The following is a 19,175-nucleotide window of genomic DNA, read 5'->3' as shown; positions in this document are numbered from 1 at the left end:
TGAAGCCTTGCAGGAGGTGGAGAAGCTCTGAGGTGCAAAGGCCACCATAGAGTCAGTGGGACGCAGAACATTGAAGTAGCAACTAGAAGGGGAAAAAGGGCCCAGACTGAAGTTGTGCTGAGAAACTATGATCCCAGGGTGTAATTCCTGGGCCTTTGGTTGCAACAGGTGGTCTCTGATGGGTCTTTTGAGAAATTATGGTGACCATTACAATCCTGAGAAGTTGTTAGAGAAGCCACCACCAGACTTGGAGTAACGTGTATCGAGTTGTCTTTGCACTTGTTTTGGGGGAGGGATTTGGTGGGAGGTGTTAAGGTAGAGAGGGGATTCTTTGGATCCCCCTGCAGACAGACTGAGGATAGGTAAAGGGGAGGAGGAGTGTGTATCTACTTTTGGCACTGATGTCCGTGATTTATAAGCTCTTGTTGGGGTTGTAGAATATGGCAGGGGAAAGAGAGGGCATGATTATCTTTGGCGAGGCTTGGAGATACAAGTAATAATACTAAGGGATAGGATAGTGGGGCTTGTGGTATAGACATGCCACGTACAGCCACACAAAATATCACTGAATCTGAAGATTGTGAGTTTTTTTTGTTAAACTGTTTTTTTAAACATTTATTGTTTAAGAAAACCGTGATCTAAGCAATTCGAATCACAAATAGGCTCGAGCAATATACCAGGTGCTTCAGCCCCCGCCTCGCCCCAATTGTAATCATATCAGTGTTCAACAGAGGGTGGAGCTCCATTTCAAGTACAACTCAAACATTCCCACCCGGAGTAAGCGCCTAAGAGCAGACATATGTGATATCACATATAGAAAAAGAAAGAAAGAAGAACAACCACAGTGCAAACCACCAAACTGTGTCCCATCTCCTACAGCTCATTGTATAAAGTCTGAGGCTAGAACAGAAAAAGCAAGGGGTTCATCTGCCCCCGAGTCGCCATACACCCAATCCCTCCCCATTGTCCTTCCCCGTGGACTGATTCTTACACGTGGAAAAGGTACAGAGGCCTAAGACGCGGGCTACAGGCTGTGAGCGGTATGCCCCTGTAGAGGAACCTCACCAGAGGGTCCCAAATGTAATCAAAGCTACTCCTAAAATCGTCCAGTTTATCAGATAAGCACTCCATAGCGAGCCCACGCCACAGTCTAGTGTACCACAATGCTATTGTGGGTGGTTCTGTTTTCTTCCAATATGACACTAGTACCATCTTCGCTGCACCCAGTGCCAACTCAAGAATAGAATGGTCGCCCTGTGTTTAGTGTTGCAGTTCTGGAGCACGCAGGCCCAATAAAATATGTGCCAGTGAGGCCGAGACGGGGTTGCCCAAAATCTCTTTTAGATGTGACAGAATTCCGTTCCAGTATGGGCCTATAACGGGACAGTCCCACCAGATATGCTTAAAATCTCCCAACATCCCACATCCCCCCCAACACCTATGAGACACCTGGGGATAGAGTTTTTTAAGTTTCTATGGGTAGAGATACCAATTGTATCATGTATAATGTGCTTCCATGGTGCCCATGGAGCGGTTTTATTGGACTATGTCCTGAAACAGGCGGAGCCAGAGACCCTCCTCCACCGGGGACTCCAGAACCTACTCCCAAAAGGACACATGTTGGGGGGGGTTTAAGCGCGCTGCGCTGACGTCAACAACCTATATAGTGTGGAAATACTACCCAAGCGGTACCCCCCACCCCTGCTTAACAAATCTCTCAATGGGAAGAAGATCCCTGGTGGCCGCCGCCCGCATATGGGGCTGAGTGACCCAGTGGAGTAGTTGATTATAAAGAAAGCACTCAGAAATGGGTAAATGTTCGTACATGTTCCCCATGGAAAAGATCAGCGATTGTCAAGCAACCTCCCTCCCTCCTCTTATCAAAAGGACCTGGAGTAGCTGCTGGGGGAAAGGCCGTGTTATAATGGATTGGGGTATGGGGTGAGGGAAAGGTTGTGAGCCTGTAGGCTCTTGTCACTGTGTCCCATACCTTAAAGGTAGTAGCAGTGGGGGTGCTGAGATAAGCGTTCTTTGGGCGGTCTCCTTTGGGTTTCCACAGCACATCTCACAGTGTCCGCCGGTCACTGCCCTATCTATGTGTAGCCACAACTTGTCGGAATCTCTGAGTGACCACTCAGCGATAACGCGGAGCTGTGCTGCTCTTTAATATGTGAGAGGATCTGGGAGGGCCAAACCACCCTTGTCTCTGGGGCACGTAAGCAATTTATTAGAGAGCCGAGCTCTTGTGTTTTGCCAAATGAACTGAGTGAACATCCTACGGAGCACGGCATAAAAATCCATAGGAATGTCAATGGGCTGGCTTTGGCACAGATATAAAAACCGTGGGAGAACTGTCATCTTGATGGTGTTGATACGACCTAACCATGAGTGCGAGAGTGTTTACCACCTCTTAAAATCTGTTCGTAGCGTACTAAGGAGGGGTGGAAAATTTACCTTGAATATGTCAGCCACCCTGGGGGTGAGCCTGACTCCCAGGTACAAAATTTCTTTCTTGGCCCATACGAATGGGGAAGTGGCGGCTAACACACCCATCTCAGCAGAAGGGGCTGTTAAGTTAAGGATATAGAATGTCCCCCTATTCAATTTGAAGCTTGCTACCTGCTCAAAGAGATCCAGCTCCTCCTGGATTTCCCGAAGAATCGTACGTGGTTGAGTAACAAAAAGCAAGATGTCTTCGGCAAACAGTGAGATCTTATGTTAATAAGAACCAAATTGAATGCCTTGAAAGTTCGGATCGGCCCATATCAGGGCTGACAGAGGTTCCACGCTAAGTGCAAAAAGCAGCAGGGAAAGGGGACACCCCTGTCTGGTTCCCCTGGAGAGGTCAAAGAAATCAGAAGTCACCCCATTGCCGCATATTTGTGACCTGGGACCCGAGTAGTTGCCCATTACCATCGCTATGAACTGTTCCCTAAACGCAAATCGCCGCATGGTCGCTACCAAAAAGGACCATTCCACCCGGTCGAAAGCTTTTTCAGCGTCCAGTGCCAACAGCATAGCTGGGACCTGCTTCTTCGTCACCTTTTCCATCAGGTGGATGACCCTCCTTAGGTTATCATATGTTTGCCGACCTTTGATAAAGCCTGATTGGTTGGGATGAACCAGATCTGGCAACACCCCTTAAAGTCTCCGGGCTAAGATTTTGGTTTAAAGTTTTGCATCGAGATTAAGCAGGACGATGGGCCTAAAGGAGGCACAGAGCTGGGGGTCCTTCCCCTCCTTAGGAATAAGTGTGATTAGGGCTTCCCCCAAAGTGGGGGAGAGCGTGTGCTCGGTTCTCATGAAATTAAATAGATCAGCCAGGTAATGTATTAGCTCAGGCCCAAAAGTATTGTAAAAGTGCGCAGTGAATCCATCGGGACCAGGCGCTTTGTGTAGTGGAAGGGAGTCAATGGCATCCCGCACTTCATCTGTGGTGAATGGGACCACCAGAAACTCTTTAGTGTTGCGAGAAACCACTGGGAGCTGAGTGTGGTGCAAATAGCTCTCCTGGGCGGGAGCGCTTGGATTATCTGATTTATACAATCAGGTGTAGAAGTTCCTGAAAGCTTGCGCTTTTTCCTCTTCCGAATATTGCTTCCCTGGCTCATCCCACACTTGCGCTATATAGCCCTTAGTTTGCTTGACATGCAATTGCCTGGCCAGGAGAGTGCCTATTTTGTTCCCACTAACATAATGAGATCTCTGGAGCCTTAACAATGCCACTTCTGCTCTGTTCTCATAAACAGATTGCAATTTGCGTTTAATGGAAGTTACTTTCCTCTGAGTCTGCCAGGTAGGAGAAAGTTAATGGGCCTGTTCAGCCTTCTTCAATGCACTCTCCAGACCTTGTCTTTCTTCGGCTTTCTACTGGTAAAGCGAGGATGCTAATGAGATGCATGTGCCCCCGAGGACAGCTTTAAACCCATTCCAGGTGGTGGGGGGAAGAGTGTCCCATGGTTTATTATTCTGACAAAAGTCTCTGATATCTCTCCGCAACTCGTCTCGAGTCGTTGGGTCACGGGTTAAAATGTTTGGAAAATAGCAACGTCTACTCCTTTGAACTCAGGAGGGACCACTCCAAGCACACTTCAACCGGTGCGTGGTCAAATAAGATAATAGGGTGGATAGTTGCCGATCGGAGAGATTGTCGAAGTGTCTGGCTTAAAAATACATAGTCAATCCTGGAGTAGGATCTATGAGAGTGGGAGAAGAATGTATAATCTTTCACCGTGGGTTGAAACGCGCGCCAAGAATCAGGAAGCCGTCTTAACGGATTTCGCAAAGGTGCTTGTAAGTGGTCTCTGGGGATGTGTTGTGTCCTGAGCTGTATCCCAAATCAAGTTAAAGTCTCCCAGAAGCACGATCTCACCCTCCGCAAACCCCCCCCAGCACGTCAAGGAAGTGGAATAGAAACTGTGTTTGGCCACTGTTAGGCGCATAGAGTGTGGCTGTCGTACACACCCGTCCCCCCAGGGAGCACTTGACCAACAGGAATCTACCATCCTTATCTAGTTTCGACCCCGAGAGTTGGAAGTGCATGGATCTATGGAACAGCAGGGCCACCCCACAATGGTTTGTTGTCGCGGAGGCAGTATCTATCTGCAGATAGTGTTTGTGCTGTAGTCTGTGATCTTCACCCTTCTTGAGATGTGCTTCCTGCAGTGCCACAATATCATAATGGTGGTCGTCAAAGAATTTCCGCAGCTGTGACCGCTTATTAGGGGGAATTAAGCCCCTTAACATTCCATGTTAGTAAATGTAGCTTCATGTCCGTGTGACCAAGAAGGCCTCGCCTGTGGGTACATCTTGACCTAAGTTGTCACTCGGAGTCCCCAGCGCTCCCCGTCCGTCCCAAGACCCCAGGCGTCTCCTGCCTCCCCAGGCTGTTCATCCACATGTAGTATGGACAACAAACAATAATCAAACATCAAAAGTAACAAAAAAAAAAAATAACAACTCAGAAATTATAAGTCGCTGATACTGAAACCTCTGTGTGGTCCTAATGGTCGGGAAGGGGTATTCATCCGCATCCACCTCCCGTCAGACCACTTTCAGAAGCTCTAACAGTGTCCGGTGTGGGGGCCTCCTTTGTAACTTATTGGAGGGATGGTAGGGAAACACACCGGAAATGCTCATGCCGCTAGCACCCTTATGGCCAGTCCAAAGTCTCCAGGCACTCCCCAGAAGGGGGTTCCTCACCCCCGCCACCCCCAAGAGGGGCCCGAGAGCTCCCACGCGGCCTCCATCCGAAATCCTTTCCTCCGGCCCTAGGCGAACCTTCATCTGATGTGGGTTAGGTGCATGAGTCTAGATCTTGGGGGTTTTCCTCCCCCCTCCTCGGCTGCCTCCAGTGATCCCCAGTAGTAGATGCAGAGGGGTCTGCTTAACGCTGCAACTCCCACGGTGCAGCAAGTCCGATGTCTGCACTCTTCTCCTGCAGCCCCAGTGCGGCTGCCGCCGCCCCATACTCCATGAAGTGCTAGGAATTGTTGTTAAGTTCAAAAGCAAGGCCAAAGGGGAAGGTCTTTCTGTACCTAACATTTTACGCTTTCAGCTCATCTGTGATCGGACGAAATTGCTGCCAGCGGAGCAATGTGGCTGGAGCAATGTCCTGGAAAAGTTTGCACTGAGCCCCTTGAAAAGAAACAAAGTCCTGTTGCATGCCCTTTGAAGGATGCCCTCCTTGACTTTAAATGAGCTCAGTTTCACCAGGATGTCTTGAGGTCTCTTAGTCTCATTGGCGGAGCGACTCCCCACCCTATGCACCCTTTCAACCTGGATTTCTGGGTGGTCGTCGCCCAACAGGGTGGAGAAGAGACCCACCACAAACGTCTGCAGATCCGCTCCCTCACTGCCCTCCTTCAGCCCCCTCACTCTAATGTTGCCTCTTCGGGAGCGGTTTTCAAAGTCCTTGCATTTGAGTATCGAAAGTTGGAGTTGTGACTTAAGCTGTGAGACCTCTTTCTCCATGGGACTTACTTGTTGATTTATCTCTTGGACCTGTGTTTCGAGATCTAATGTACGAGTCCCCACGGAATCCACATCTGCCTGAGGAGAGGCCATGCGACTATTAACGTCCGATTGGAACGCATCCAGCATGGTCTTAAAGTCAGCCGTGAGTTCCTCTCGCAATTCCGCCTTAAAGGTGCGAAGGGACGACAGAAGGTCCTCCTTAGTTAGTGCCATGTCACCTGACTGCAGCGACGCGGGCACCCCGGATCTGGCAGGCGCAAAATAACTAGAGACCCTATTAGATTGTAGCTTCCGTCGAGGCATAGGCACCCCCCAGACCCCCCTCTCGCTCGTGCTCCTCTTGCCACAATATGTACGACTTCTTCTGCTGGTCCCCTGCTGCTCCTTACCGGGACATGACTCCCCGCGCTGAGGACGCCAGAGAAATCCTTTGCAGGGGGAGAGAAATGTCTGTCTTGATACTCCTCCATCCTGGGCTTCCCCGGGGAAGCTCCGCATGGGCTGACATCGGGCACCATTTTAGGGTCAGGCAACAGCATCAGGCATGCCCCAGGACCGGGCATCCAGGGTCCTGCTGCCGCCCCCCAGTCCTCTATGGGGGGGGGGGGGTCATAAGCCGATGTCCTCCCTTCCGCGATCCCCGCTCTCACTCCTCACTGGGACCACCCTACTTCTCGCGTCTCTCCAAATGCGGCCGCGCTGTGTCCTTACCGCGCGGCCACTGGGTGCTCCCGAAGGGGGCCCTACTGCCCACCTGCTATGGGTGCCGCTGCATTCCCCAATCCAGGGGCGCCCCTGCCTTTCTCAGGGCCACCCAGAAGCGCGGGCTGCAAGGCTCCCGACCTGTGCTCCAGCCCTCCGTCGCCGAGCGCCGCCCACGCCGGCGTATACGCTCGCCAGCTCCTCCGCTGCGGCTCACTGTACCCCCAGGACTCCCAACATTGTCCCGAGGGCCTGACCAGCGAGAGCCCCCCTCCTGACACCGGATTAATGTTTCTGTGGGATGTGTGGCTGCGGAGCCTCTGGGCTTCACAACCGGTCGGCCATGTTGGTTGGCCCCACCCTCAAGATTGTGAATTTTAATGGTCGAGGCCTCAGTGTGCCTGCAAAACAAGTGGGAGTTGGTAATGTTTTATAAGCAAGCGAAGAAGACATTTTGCCCCTTGCATGATACTCATCTATTCATCTACTGAAAAATTACTGACCCAAGCCGAGAACAAAATATTTCCTATTTCAGATCTTTTTCTGGACCCTGGCAGGGAAAACAGGAGCAGCTATATTTTCTAGTGGGAATCTCTGGGGGAGTGTGAGGAGGTGCGTCTCTGATAAGGCTGGCATATTCTATGGTGTGTTGAGCCAGGCATGTGCTAATATCGGCGGTATCTCAGCAAAATACACCCACAGCATTAAGCAGGAGAGCTTTCTCAAATCAGCAGTGTTGAGGTGTTTGTATATGTGAAGAGCAAGGTAATATTGGGAGTTTGTCTCAACATGGTCGTGGACAGTACCAAAGATTGCTTACAGTATAGGTGTGGTGCAAGTGAGTCAGCCGCATTGGGATTTAGAAAGTGGCTAGTGGATGTGGGCTATCAGACACTTGGAGGGAATCTCATAGAGAAGAAACAAACTTCACCTTTTATTCTGATGCCCATTGATTATTTGCAATTCTTGATTGTTTTTGGGTAATGGATAGGCTATTGGCATAGGTTGATAACCTCTTTTTAGCCTATTTTTGAGCCAATCACTCTGTCATTCTGCGCAGATTAAACATGTATCTCTTGCATGACACAATTTTACACAAGTAGATTGCAGAAGGTATAAGCAACTTCATAGCAGAAAATGATTAAGAAGATTTTGGCTGTTGCACTTTGGGACACACTCAAGGCAGTCCTGAGTGGCATCTTCGTCTGATTAGCATAAAAATTGAAAACGGCTGGAGTGGAAGCCAGGATAAGCCTGAAGCTCCAGCTGACTTTGTTGGAGGCTGAGTACTAGTGACTAAAGCTTTCTGACACCCAGATGCCAGGTGTGTACCTAAGACCTGGATAAACCTAAATACACACTCCTTAGAACTAAACAGAGACACTTCCCATATGGTAACTGTAGGTAAACAATTTGTGTCACAGCTGAAGGTAAAAATGAATGCCGATAGGTTGTGAGCTGTTAGGGATAAAGTGGGGGAACTGGTCACTGAAGACCGTGCGAGCGCAGAAGCATAAGGATCTTTACAGCAAGGAACCAATATGCCCTTTGAAGTGGGACCCTATCTGTGTACCCACTTGGATAACAGGATCCCTCTTGCATTCTCTTGAAGTCATAAGTGCTTTCTAAAGGCTTAAGCTTGGAAATTTCACTGGCCTGGATTGGCAAACACCAAGATCTTTATTTGAATTTGGAGAGTCTGGTGAAGTATCTGGCATGATGCTTGACACTGTAGTAGTGGTGATGATTCCTAAGCAGGGTGAGTACCTGAGCTTGTGGCCCTCATACAGGTCAAAATCAGCATAGATATCAAGATCTTAAAGAGCATATTGGTTTTGAGGTTAGACCCTCTCCTGCCAGGAACTGTAGACCCAGACCAGTTGGATTTCATGCCAGATTGCCTGTGCGGGGATAATACAAAGAACACCCTTTACATCCTGAAACACCCTGATGCTCCTATTGGAAACCAAAACAGTGTTTGAGAGACTCACTTGAACACACATTGCATGGTTGATGCAGGCACTGGGGTTTGAGGTGCATTTTACAGAGTGGTTGCTGGTGAACTACTGCTCCCCAAGAGCCCGCATCAAAGTCAATAAGAGTATCTCATCGATCATAGCCATTAAACACAGCATCTGACAGGGGTGTCCACTTTTGCTGTTTCTTTTTGCTCGTTTGTCCTTGATCAATTAGCCAGTGCAGTCAGAAACAAGAACTAAAGGGAGTGGGATTAGGGGCGGGTACTTTTAAGTTCACAATGTTCACTGTCAACATCATGGTGTCCCTATCAGATCCTTTGGTGGTTCCTGCCATCTCTTCTAGAGAAGTGCGAAATGTATTGCTTCATATTGGGCTTTAAAATCAATATTGCCTAATTTGAGGCTCTGCTGATTAATTTGCCTCCATCACAAGCTTTTCTACTATGCAAACTAATACCCATCTCATGAGACTCTCAGGTAGTCATGTACCTAGGTATCCAATTATATAACTTAACTGCTGAGAGAGCTGAGACGGGACTTCGAAAATGGCACAAGTTACTTTTCTTGTTTGGGCAGGATGGCAATAATCAAGATAAAGCTCATTCCCAGGGTGCTGTACTAGTTCCAAAATACCCCATTTTTTATCTCTCATACACTGCCTGGGCAGCTCCAGTCACTAATTGATAACTTTGTCTAGCAAAGCAAAGGCCCAGCAGTGCCTAACTAACTCGTATGCAGACCCACCTCGCAGGAAGGCTTAGCTTTTATGCATTTGCTGACCTACTTTCAGGCCCACAGCCTTTTTATATAGTTGAATGTGAGAAAGTAGCAATGACGGAGCAGTGGGGCTTTGTTTGCCATGTGTTAGTGGGCATCCCTCTTGCAGGTAGCATAGGGTATGGGCTGTGTTCTTCACCCATCACTCTGACAATCTGGAACAACATTTGCACACACCATGGGCCTTGTTCACTATTTCTTTGTGAGGGGAAGCATCAAACTTTTGAAAACTCTTAAAAGGCTGCATTGTCTCCCGGAGATAGAAAGATTCCCCACTTGCAAGTACGTCACTTGGTGCTAGAGTCGCGGAGCCTCACAACCCCTTATGAATTTTGAAAAATGGTTGAAGGACAGAACACACAACTAGCAAGTAATCTCAGCACTATATAAACTAATATTGGGATATCCCTGTTTGGTAAGACCCAGGACTAGCGGCAGTGGAAAGCAGAGATGGGATAGGACCTTCCTCAAGCTTTCTTACAAGGCATACATATATTCTTGGAATGTCAAAATGAGGGAACACATTATAAGATGCTCACTTACTGTTATCAATCTCCAGACAATATAAAGAAGGGAAAAGCCAATACTTGCTGGCCAAAAAGTCATTAACAATGATATGTGTAGCTATAAAATCAGTAACCGTTCAAGCATAAACCAGGCACACCATAGTATCAGCCTAGTTTGTGTAGATTCATTACTTTCCTCAACCTTGACTATAGACTGTTACCTGTAGGGCTGGCATTGCAACTGGCAAGCAGAGTAAGACAATGGATACATGCCTTATTCTCTGTTGTCAGCTTCCAGCCAACAACCATTGTTTTATCAAAGTCATTGATGTGTTAATTTGGTTGTATAACAGAATATCAACTACAAACATATTGTGTTACAAGAATATTATAGCAAAATGTCAAAAACCCCAATGTCATGGAAGTAAGTATATATAGTGAAGTATAGATTTACTCAGGGGCGGCTCCTCCATGGGGCGGAGGAGCATCTCTCCCTTCCTCCCAGCAGCGGCAGCTGCAAAACCTTTTCCCAAAAAACGATCATAAACTATGTTTATGATCTTTTTTAGGAGAAAGGGGTGGGGCCACGGGGTTGACGAGTTCAAGAGCGCATGTGTTTTTGACCGGCTGTCTCGGGCCGGCCAAATACACATGCGCACAGGGCTCTCACACAGTTGCTGGGCTGGAGAGAGCTGGCACAGACTTCCACTCTGCCTGGGAGCGCCCTGGCTGGGCGCTTTCAGCCAATCCTAACGCTGCTTTAAGCAGCATCAGGGTTGCTGCAGGGCAGGCTTGGAGCCTGTGCCTGCCTCCCTGGCGAGACGGAGGAGCAGAGGAGCGGTGCAGGAGTGGCGGTAAGTGGGTTTAAAAAAAAAATGTTTATTTAATTTAATCATCCCCCAACCCCACCACACGCACGCCCCCCTGCCCCTTTCCATTAGCACGAGCCGCGACTGGATTTACTACTCTTAACTCCAACTTAAAATACAAAGATTATATTGGATATATAATATAGTAAACCTGTACAAACTTCCTTCTAATGTATTCTGGCTTTAGATATTTTTGACTCAAAACCCCTAGTAGACATTATTGGTTTTAAAACTGTTTTCATTGGTGTTTTTATATGCAAACAAAGACAGCATCACATAACCTTTGTAGTACTCTGAAAAAGTATATAACATATTTCAAGTGATTGCTAAGCAGTTACACATATGCAGGGCAGGGAATTGAGTGAGACAGCCACCAAATCTTCTGTGTGCTCGGCAATACGTATAGGAGCACTAAGCAGCTGCATGCGGATGTGTCTACCATGCTAACTGGGCTGATACCCCTGAACTGGGGAAGGGAAGTGGCAATTCTGACCCAGAGGTAGGCAGGACCATATCTGCAAAGGATGCTGGTGTATTCTTTGTAGTGCAGTATTTAAAACTTGTATCAGTGCCTCACAGTTATCCCTGAAGGTCCCCTGCTGTGATAATAACAGTAGAAAAATTGAGAAAACATCTGATCTTGTTAGCTGGGGGCATCTATTCTTTATTTTGAATGTTTTTAATTTCCCCCAGATCACAAGATTATTGACCATTTTATATCAAGGCGCAACAGCGCTTATCATGGTTAACTCCATAGAAGAGGGGATTGTAAATGTTGATGAGTGGTTACCAATCATAGATGGCTCATTTCACTCTGTCCTTTTAATTTAACATTTAACCACCAATATTCACTCTTATGACAGATCGTATCTCCCACTCTTCATTACCCAAATTAAAGCTCTCTGCTGCTAATATTTTGTTTTCAGAGCAGACACATTGAATATTCATTATGCACTAGATATTTGTAATAATTTCCCAAGTTAGGTGAGGATGAAATCAATTGGCGCAAGACAGAGGATTTGTTGTTTAGTACAATGATCTCACTTTTGCCAAATGTTCCTGAAGGAGTGTATTCCATCTAACCAAAGAGATATTTAGGAATCTGTACGTCTGTTAATGTAAGCTCTTTCTCTGATTCAAACTCCTGCTTAAAAAAAAAAAAAAGCAAACACTTAACCACGTGATGGATAGTCCTCCACTCTCAATAATAGAGTCAACAACACCAGTTAAGAATATCTATTACTGTCTATATATACCTTTTTAATTCCTGTATTCCCTGCTATACTTTTACTCCCAAACATTTTTAAATAAGTAGAAAATATTATTTCTTATGTTATGACGGGGCATGCTATAGGAATTAAACTCTCAAATGTAGCCTCTCTAAAAATGAATGAGGTTTAGCTTTGCCTACTCTCATATCTGTTTTCAGACTTCGTTTTCAAGTATGCCTCTTGTTTCTTCTTTTCAAAGATAGATAATTCCGACAGTAATTTGTTTTTGGGAAACAGACATTTCCGATGCAAAGACTGAAAATTCAGAGCACGTTAAAGATTCCCAAGTGTCCAAAAATGTGTGGTATAAGCTATTGCTCATCTGCCATTTAAGCCGGAATCACCATATTATCTAATTTCACAAGCTCTTACCATTCCTTTCTGACTTTACTGTTAAGTTGTTGGCATGGTACAGGTAAGAGGAGATGTTTTTACAGAAAGACCAATTAAGAGCCATTGAACTCCATTTCAGGCCAGTAGAGGAGCACAGCTGCTAGTGTTTAAAATCAGATTCTAAATGTTCTGCCTTTATACAAGATCAGAATAGATTGTGTTAATTTATTTTTTAGCACGTTTTCACTTGGGTATAGAATCTGACAACTGTGTTCTCTTATAAATCTAAATAATCTGTAATTTAGAATAGTTCTTCAAAATGCGAACAAGTAACTGGTTTAACCATTAATTGGCCTATTTGGAGTCAGTCATGACCTATTTGGAGTCAATCATGCAAAATGAATTTTGTATGTATGTATCAGCTTAAGACAAACATGTTTCTTTATTAGATGGATGCTATATTATGTGCCATGTTTTCTACATCTTACGATTGCTATCATCTCTCAGTTCTGGCTCTGTTTCCAGAAAGATAGTGACAGCAATTGGTGACACATGACATTTTTTACGGATGAAGGTCTTTGAATCTATTTCGGTTAATGCTATGACCCAAGCTGCATAATTTGACTACTGAGGATTAATTTGACTACTGAGGATGGTCTCCAATATTCCAGAGCTAGATTTGGGCCCACAGAAACTTATCTCTGGTTTAATAGGTAATCTGCAATTACTTAAATATCAAAATTGTCACCTCTGGAATATAAAGCATGGTATAACAAAATGAAAATGTTTAGAAAGTATGAATTCTGCTATTCCCTGTATAATGGTGCTGTTGAAAAATCTGTCAAAACTTGGGCTAAGTTTGAGCTATTGGAGGGAGAAGAAAAATGTAATTCTTCCATAATTTTTTTAATGATTTGCTCTTTCTGCTAAAATGTATTTTTGTTTCGAATTCTGCTAGTCAGACATTGAAGGCAAATAATTGAAGGAAGTAAAATAGTTCCTTTTATTATGTCATAAGGCATCATCGGACATAACTCCGCTACTATTTCAGATCCACTCTAAATTCCTAATTTAGCAATGTTCAAAGATGTGGGTAACAAGACAGATTACTTCTGTGAATAAAGGATTAAAAAATTGAAGATGATGAGAGGTTTAAACTTTGCAACTTATAGCTCGATGTGCTTCATTTACAGGGATGCCTGGAGTGCCCTTGGAGTTATGTCCAAAGAAGAGGCAATGATTGCCTATGTTGAAGAAATGAAAAAGGTTGGTTAGTGTTTTGATTTGTACTACAGAAACCTCCTTGATATTATGATTGCCTGTGAACTCATCCATTGTCAAATCTTAAAATGCTGTTCAGAAAGTTATCCCTTTGCCCAATAATATTATCCATTCTAAATGATGTGTCTTCCCTCAATGTGCTACGTGTTGGTGTCAGCCAAGGAACCACATAGGTTGTGATGTATCTGCTTCATAAAGGCAATACATGATGACCTTGATGATACCAGGATCAAGAATGTTTTCTTTCTTTTTTCTTTCTAGCCTTTTTTCTTGACATTGTTTGATTTTGTCATATTTCTCAGCTCCTCGTAGCCATTTTATGTGACGTTTTAGATGAGATCACTAACTAGACACCTGCCAGAGCTACAATAAAATGCACCCAAAGAATATTAAGGCCTATTAGATAGACTAAGGCAAGTGTTGTTCTGACCTTTCACCAAGGTGCTGAGTCTGCATTTTACTTCCCTTCCAGAGGCCAGTAGGAAAGAAAATAAGGGGAGTTGATCTACTGAAGTGGTTGTCATCCAAAGCACAAAACAATAAAGTGAAGGAGATCCTACTCCAAATGTTTTCCTCTCCCTGACACTGACATTTAGACTGGTGCCAGCTTGAAACCTACCTGATTCTGCAGAAGTCAAAAACCTCTTCCAGTGAATGAATGGCAGTTTAACATCCATTCAGACCGGTACCATTTCCTTAGTCACACGCTAAACAACTGCCAGACTTCAAGGAGGCTGTGCTCAGATGTTCATATTCCTGGGAAACCCCCGTGTACCTCCATGTCTTGACCTCCACTCTGCTGTCATAGAGTTGACCCCTGATCCCTAACCCTACGGGTGTCTTGTAAGAAATGTGTTTGACATCAGTCTCTGATGTGGCTGCCTGAAAAAGACTCTTACCCACAGCTTTAGCATCTTTGACTCAGTTCTTTATTGTCATCTGTGCTGCTTTGGAGAGAGGCAGCACCTTCCTGATCAACTTAACTGAAAATAAAAATTAGAAAAGTGTCCATCAATGAGTCCGCCAATCTTTCTGTGGTGGTCAATGAGGAAGGGGACAATCCTTACCGGTTTCTCTCTTACTTTGCTAGGGAGGGGAGTGCAACATCTGAGGCGTTTGTCAGTTACTGCCCACTAATTTTGTAGATCCCTAAGAGAATTCTGCAGACTTTTCTCCAAAGCCCTTTGTTTTCCCTATATGGGTATTAAAATTATTATTCACTTTTTCAGTTTTCCTTCGTTTGAGCCATTGCTTTGACAACTTTAACGAAGGACGAAGAGGGCTTAGGTTAACCCTCTTTTTTGCCAGAAGTAGTTTCTGGTTTAATCGGTCTAAAAAAATGACTACCTGCAATGTTTCCTCCACCTTTCCATTCCAAAGCTAAAGAAAGTTTCTACATTTGGATCCTGAAAGAGCAATAACTTTTCAGTTGCAGTGTAGAGTACAAGCTGGATGACCAGCTCTATATCATTTGAGACATAGGGGCTACAGTTGCGCTTACAGTTGTTTAGAGACAGAATCACTGAAAAAGAGATCATTTGTTTACTTAGGACTCTTTACACTTACTATTTAAAAAGAGCAATTGCCTTCAGTGTATAGGGAAATCCATTGTTTGATCAGATTTCATCAGGATATCTCTGGTATTATCAACTTGGTAAGACCAGAGCTGTCAAACAGCTTTTCTCTCCCACAACTCCTGCCCTCAGCTGGGAATCACTTACGTCCCAGCTACATGCTGAGTATGCTGAGTACTGTGCAGTTGTATCTTGCAGATTTCAAGCAAGGACACTGGACATATTCCTCAAGAAATATTAGATTTTTATGAAACACTGGCATAAATGTCTGTCTTTGTCACAATGCTGTAGCTGGTAGCCAAAGGTTCAAACATTATTTGGTATGACCATTTAAGTTCTGGAACAAGAGAGCTCTCCAATACAATCTGTAGAGTACCAGGAATGTTTTTTTCCATATCTCTTTGAAATGGGTGCAGTAAACCTGCTTGGAAGGGGTGAAAGGTTTTTCTATATGACATCACCAAAATATCTATTGGGAACTGATCAGGCTCTGGCCAAATCTCCAATAAGAATCATATTTGGGCCTAATTTCCTTTGGTTTTCCTCCTGGAAAGTGCACAGTCATTGCCTTGAACGGTTTATCCTCTCTCTCCTTTTTCTGAAGCTTCACTAGCAGCTTTCAACTTCAGGACTGCATGAACAAAATGTAGGCACAGCTTTGGTAAACACAGTCGATTCTCGTTCCTTTCACGATCCTAAAACATATCTACAGGTCAGTTTGTGTCTCGATAGGTTCTTTATTCACTTTAAAAAGTAAAAGGAGCATTTGAAAGATGAAGAACGTCTTTGTGCCTCAAAGAGTAAATTAATAACAGTCAACGCTTGTGATGGAGGCTAGTCATAAAAGTCAATGAGCCTTCCTCAATATAGGGAATATGCTATGTAAGTAATTGATAGCTTTAGCAACTTCTTCCCTATTCTAATTTTAGATTGTTTCATCACCCTCTTAGATAGTCTTTGCAATTATAGTCTTAAAGAATGGAGCATTTATTCTGCGCTCCCTCTGAATGTAATATTGAAAAGAATTAATGCTCCACAAAACTCTCTCTCGTTCTTTTGGTTCTTTAATAGTTTATCCAATGCCTGAGTATAACAGGGTGTCAATATTAATTATGCATGCAAAATCTTGCTAGTTTTGTAGTTGTAAATTTTGGTGTCTTGACAGCTCAGCTGTCCCAAAACTAATTGTTACCAGTTCTTTAAAATATGTAGTAGCAAATCATTTTTCTTGTTAGGTTACTAAATCATACAATTGTCAAACATTAACCTCAGCAATACATGAGTTCAGGGGTGAAATCTTCCATCCATTTGACCCTATGCTTCAGAAGTTAAAAATGTTTAGTCAAGTCCATCTAATAGAATCCCCAATAATACTCTATATTCACAAAGTTTTATACACATTAGTTACAAAACATTGGAATACTCCGTCAAATCACAGACATTATGGTAATCACAGATCTCCATCCATATAAAGCCCATCCATTTTCACAGGACAAATCGGGGACTGTTCTCTTCCCTGGCAGTTCGGGCTGAGCTGTTCCTATTGGAGCAGGGTCAAGACTGATTTGCATATTGCTGGGTCCAAACAGAGGTGGCGTGGTGGACAAAAGAATGATGGGTTGGAAAGGCACAATGGCTGATTGCCAGTGGTTTGACAAGCACTCCTCCTTCCATCACTTTTTGTGTGTTTGATTTTACCTATCCCTACTCATCATCTCGAATTGCTTTTTGACTCACGTTTTATTGGATATTCACCTAAATTATATTATATTAATGAATTGATACATAGTTTATGTTTCCAAATGAATCTTTTGGCTTGTTGGAGATTGGGCATGTGATGTACATTTTGGACAAGCCCATGTGATATAGGTGCCACTCATTTATGTAAATGCTCTTACATTGGTATTGGCTTTTGATTCTGTGGATTGGTGAATGAACAAAGGTGAGTTTGTTGGTGATATATAGGTTGGGGCACGCAATACTACCAATCAGACAATTTAACTTCAACTTTTTCCAACTGGTTCCTCTAAGTCTTCTTACTCATGCTGTTTTCTGACTACCTATAGATCCTTGAAAGCATGCCCATCAGTGAGAAAGTGGAAGAATTACTTCAAGTGATTGGCCCATTTTATGAAATAGTGGAAGACAAAAGACTCAGCAGAGGATCTGGTTTAACATCAGGTGGGGTGGCATATATGGATTGCTTCCATTTTGCTAAGCTTGTACCCATTATTGTTAGCTGTTTTGAGTCAAATATTTTATTTTCAAGCATTCTATGTTATTCCTAAAGCATTGCTGTTTTTGCTAATCACTTTGTGTTACCAGTGTTGTCTGCTGCCATTTATGATGCCACCTGTCTTCCACATTAATAAACCACCAAAGGTTTTCTTTTCAATCTTGAAAGTCAGATAGACCATGATTCCAGATTATGTTCCATGGATGTGGACACTCTGTAATTGTGTAATGTTTTGATTCATGTATGCTGCAAAGCAGTTCTCAACCCTTAACCAGGTGTCCTTTTGCAACAAAGATTTTCAGGGTTGTCAAGTTTCCTGTGCAAAGGAAGTTCTATAGGCTTCTATGGGGAGGTATAGTTGGTATTTTGGGGTTTATTCTTCATGAATATACTTTGTATTCCACACAGCTAAAAATAATATTACATTAAAGTGTAGTTTATTTTTATGGATGTTAAACTTGCATCTTGTTATAGTATGCATCTCACCCTCAAGCTCTTGCACTTCCAAGGTAAGTTTGACAGCATATATGTTTGCAAATTCACTGTTTTTCATCAGTAATTTAGAATACATATGACATCCTTCATATTTTTGTAAAAGTTGTCACGTGTCTTTTTTTAACTTTATCTTTAATACACTTTTTCAACTAATTTCATCAGATCAGAAGCAAAGCAGAACAATTCCTGTTATCAAATCCCTTGTGCTATGCAAAGCATCATGTCAAGTTCGAGATTCAGCGGCCAAAACATTAAAAGTATTATAATGGCATTTCATTTAAAAAACCCTAACAACAAAAAGGCAATTATAGCCAAAGTACACCGCACCAGAACCAATTCCTTATAATTCATAATCTAGGTGCTTCCGCCCGTGGCTCCACCGCCCCCTAAAAACTCCACACCATTAATAAATTGAATGCAGCAGTTGGGGGAGTACTCAAAAAAGTAGCCCCAAACACCATGTTGTAAATATATAATCAATGCCGAAGTGTCCCCAGTCTGAATATATGTATTGGTATTGCACCATTCAGTCCATTGATTCCACGAAAGTGGTTAGTTTTCCAAGCAACTTTATTCTTTTGTTCTACACATTAAATTTCCAGTCCAGCCAATGCATTGAGCAAGAAGAACAGGCGGTATGAGCCACAGCTCTCCCGGAGTCTGCCTTCTTTGGGGATGACCACTATGGTCGCTAACCTCAGATCCGGGGGTAGAATGCCCAGCTCATCTGCTGCGAGGAACATGTTCCACGGATGCAGTCCCAGGAGGCCAGAGAATCGTTTATATATGTTTCAGCAGAAATCCCATTATGTCCTGAGGTTTTGTTGGATTTAAGCTTAGTAATTGCTGCTTGAACTTCAACCAGGGTGATCTCGGCATCCAGTGTCTCTTTCGCCTTCGCATCCAGCACTGGTGTGATTATGGACTGTATGTACTGCTCAGTGGGGAGCTGAAGCTGAAGGAGCTGTGCCCTATACAGTTCCTCATAGGAGCTTGCAAAAGCCTCTTGCAAAGTTTTGTCCGGTACCGCCTGAATGTTCCCGAGGCCCACTAATCGACACACCCATCCTTTCTCCTCAGCCAGGCAAGGAGCCTTCCTGCTTTGTCCCTGGCATTGTGTAATCGGTGCAAGGATGCTAGCATTTGGTTCTTGACGCCCTCTTGTGCCATAATTTT

General features: G+C 44.1%; 1 protein-coding gene across 4 annotated transcripts in view; it reads left to right on the top strand.

Moving 5' to 3' along the window:
* Positions 1–19,175, top strand: part of ACBD5 (acyl-CoA binding domain containing 5) — a 324,086-nt gene that overhangs the window by 68,282 nt on the left and 236,629 nt on the right. For all 4 annotated transcript variants that reach the window (XM_069211326.1, XM_069211324.1, XM_069211325.1 and 1 more), the window contains exons 4-5: positions 13,607–13,679; positions 17,335–17,449. In XM_069211326.1, coding sequence (XP_069067427.1) covers positions 13,607–13,679; positions 17,335–17,449 — 188 coding nt within the window. The remainder of the gene's footprint in view (positions 1–13,606; positions 13,680–17,334; positions 17,450–19,175) is intronic.

This window comes from Pleurodeles waltl, chromosome 10 (assembly GCF_031143425.1).
Source record: "Pleurodeles waltl isolate 20211129_DDA chromosome 10, aPleWal1.hap1.20221129, whole genome shotgun sequence".
Taxonomy (NCBI): domain Eukaryota; kingdom Metazoa; phylum Chordata; class Amphibia; order Caudata; family Salamandridae; genus Pleurodeles; species Pleurodeles waltl.
Note: the sequence above shows the minus strand (reverse complement) of the source record. Positions and strands in the feature narration are given on the sequence as shown.